At 36.0% G+C, this 3,425-nt stretch overlaps 1 protein-coding gene across 2 annotated transcripts in view; it reads right to left on the bottom strand.

The window, feature by feature from the left end:
- LOC107661518 (syntaxin-binding protein 1) overlaps positions 1 to 2,837 on the bottom strand; it is a 42,406-nt gene extending 39,569 nt beyond the window's left edge. The window contains exon 1 of one of the 2 annotated variants that reach the window (XM_016451151.1): positions 2,639 to 2,836. In XM_016451151.1, the coding sequence (XP_016306637.1) occupies positions 2,639 to 2,675 (37 nt within the window). In that variant the 5' untranslated portion in view covers positions 2,676 to 2,836. Of the gene's footprint in view, positions 1 to 2,638 lie in introns of both variants that reach the window. The other variant, XM_016451142.1, reaches the window with a different exon arrangement.
- Between the last annotated feature and the right edge of the window lie 588 nt (positions 2,838 to 3,425).

Consider the following 3,425-nt stretch of genomic DNA (forward strand, 5'->3'; position numbering starts at 1 on the left):
AACTGAAAACAGGCTAGACTAATCGATTCTTGGGATTTAAGAATCGATATCGTTCCGTAAAAATGAGAATCAATTAAAATGGAGATATCGATATTTTTTACCCAGCCCTAATCTATATATATATATATATATATATATATATAAAAGAAATCATATGTTTTCCTGAATGTATAATTTGGCTAAATCTGGTAAGTAGGGCATAGTATAAGCTCAATTCATGAAAATGGATCAACAAATAGGCAGGCTAACAAAAGAACTGGTTCATTCAGAGCTAGACTAATGCCGATGAAAGACCCTTTAGACAAATACTGTGAGTCATTCACACAGATGCTGTCCATGTGTACTCCTGCTGTCCCCTTACATTACATACTACGGCGCATATGTACAGCTCCCTGTCAATATTGCATATTTTAAAGGTAAAAACAAATCAAAACAGACAATGACAATCTAAGCAAGGATTTGGGCAGTCTTCCGCTCATGGCTTTGCTCTCTATCTGACCCTGTGTCTGATCTTTATTATGTGTACTGGATCTCATGTCCCTGGAGAAGACAGTGAAACCAACACACACACCCACGGGCACATCAAACCGCAGGAAAACCAATCCATCATCCTGTGTGTGAGGAAGACAGAATCCAGCGCAGGTGTTCGGAGCGTTTATGGCTTTTAATGATCAGGTTTCAGTCAATATTGATTATGTGCATGAGCCTTTCATTTGGACTGAACAATGCAACAGCATTTTCACTATTATGTCATATTTTCTGTGCTTTCAGTTTGAGGTTAGCATAAGGTGTTTCAGCAACATTAATCGATATATTACAAACAAACCAAACTCAAAATGTTTAATGCGTTAGTGGTGAATGATGTGGGCATAATAATGAGTCAGTGACAAATAAAGATGTCCAAGATGATGAAAAGGATAAATGTTTTTAGAAATATTTAAAATATTTTAGTTTAAAAATGTCCTTAATAATTTTCAACAGTATTTTATTTAATTTAAAAAAATCATGATTTTCCCAGGTAAAATATTTTACCCCATTTGACCTGGACAAAATGTTTCTTTTCATAAAAGGTCAAAATTTATGATTAATACAATTTACTTACTAACCAAGATGGTCCTTTTTGAAAACTGTTTTGTGGGGGTTTTGTCACCTGACCAAAAAACAACTTCCTGAATCCAAACTGACTTTGATTTGGAGGACAAATAAGTTTTTCAAGTATTAATGATATTTTAAAACAAAATTGCTTCACTCATCATTGATTATTAAAAAAACAGTATTATATGTAATTTTATAATAATTGTAAAATAAAATATGCCAAACTACTTTTACCAGCATTATTTTCCCCCCAACCATACATTTTTTTTATGAGTTGCATTTTATGTATTTATATAACTGGATTTTTGAATGGGATTAAAAATTACTCCTATACTTATATGAAGAAGGTATTTGTGTTAAATATAAAAGTACCAAATGTATTTAAATGTATTAGGCTACAAATAAAATACATTAAATGCTTCTTTCAAATAGATGAATAAGTAAACAGGCGTTTGATCATGGCAGAGTTTATATTTTCATTATAATTTTTTTTTTGTTCAAATTTGTGAATGTAACGATTGAAGTGATTGAGTAGCCTACGTTTTACAAGAAAATAGCCTACTATTTACTTGCCGTTTCTTAATCATTTGTGAAATTTACAAGCAATTTCTGATTGAAAATGCAATGACAAAAAGAGAGGGTTACAGTTGTAATAACATATTTAATTGACTTTTCAGAAGCTTTTAAAACAAGTATCGCCATATCCTGCTGCATAAGCAAAATATTTCTCTAAAACGAAAGCACCTACAACCGTCATCAGTCTGTCTGTACTAAACGCCATTCTGTTCCTGAACGCTCTCTCAGCTAGTATGCACTACACATGACAGATACAGCTACTACACCTCTGAGGGATGCGCATTTGGTGCTCTCATTGTCCTTTATTCAACCAAACATGAACCACTCCTCCATTTAACGATCCATCTGGAGATGCGAGGCAGCTGCATTCGTTAAAAGCACGGGCACTTCCTGGGCAGATCAGTTCACCAGCTGGAGCTTTAAGCAATGGAATATAATGCACTGGTGATCAATCACAGGGGTGAGGCTTTGCCAAAACGTATATATTGAGCTCATCTCTAGAACTAGAAGATAGAGTTATGCAAACATCCCATCAATTTTATCCTCATTACGCCTATAAATAACAAAACGAGCAAAATAAAACAAAAACGCAGAGGTCTGTCGACAGAACCCTGCGTAATTCCTCAAACGTCCGTGCAGGATAAGGGCGTTCCTGTGTGATAGACCATCTTTACATTGGTGCATCAAGGTTTTTTGGTGCTTGTCTGGTTCTCGTGCTATATATTAATACATTATGCAATGAGAAAAAACCTATTCATGTCATGATGCACAATGCGCATCCGCAACATCCCGAGAGTAATGTCCTCCCCGTTCAGCACAATGGCAGGGAAACAACCAGCCACATCCAGGGGGAACCGAAAGCTGAGGAACACTAATGACACATGCAACGGGAAGGTACCATAAAATAGCACGCACATATGGTTGAATATGAAACCTCAGTAGCCGAGGATTAACATTATGGTCTTACTTTCGCCAACGACCGCCTTTAATCCAATTGGTGCCATGATGCTCTGAGTGTTCGCCCGTGTGCTATATCTTCGCCTCCCTCTCCTCTTGCTGTCTCTGGCAGAGCGGTGCTTCGCACTCACAGCAGCTGACTGCGGAGATTCGTCACTGCTTAAGCGCCCCTCCCTCACATGCGCTCGTGCTACCGAGCACCGTTATATGCTGCGCGTTTGCCAAACGCTGAGGGCGCAGACACAGAATCACAAGTGAATCCCTCCTTGATTTCACGCTGATTGTTCATGCCATGATCAGTGGAGGTTGTAAAATACCCTTGCAACTGTTTCCACTGTTCATTGACCGCTACGTGACAAAAAGAGCAGGTCACTCAATTAGAGAAGCAACTAAAGGTTACACTGAATTTTAATTTCACTGACTACGAAGCAAAGCAGTTTTAGTTTACTTCATCAAATTAACAACATAAGTTGTTAAAATAAGAATAAAAATTTAATTAAATAAAGATATACTGTTATATTTTACTAATGTCATGTAAAGTATCATATGTGTGATCTTATTCCTAATCTGATTTTGTTCCACCACCATGTCCCTTTAGGGGCTCCGTATATATATAATATTATATATCAATGCATATAAATATTATTCAATCAAAATGTTTTTTGTTTTTTTAAATAAAAGTGTCTTTTAGTATAAAAGTAGGCTAATTTAAACTGTTGTTTTTAGGAAATTACAGGTGCATCTCAATAAATTAGAATGTCGTGGAAAAGTTAATTTATTTCAGTAATTCAACTCAA

The sequence above is a fragment of the Sinocyclocheilus anshuiensis genome, unplaced genomic scaffold, assembly GCF_001515605.1.
Source record: "Sinocyclocheilus anshuiensis isolate Anshui unplaced genomic scaffold, SAMN03320099.WGS_v1.1 scaffold457, whole genome shotgun sequence".
Classification (NCBI taxonomy): domain Eukaryota; kingdom Metazoa; phylum Chordata; class Actinopteri; order Cypriniformes; family Cyprinidae; genus Sinocyclocheilus; species Sinocyclocheilus anshuiensis.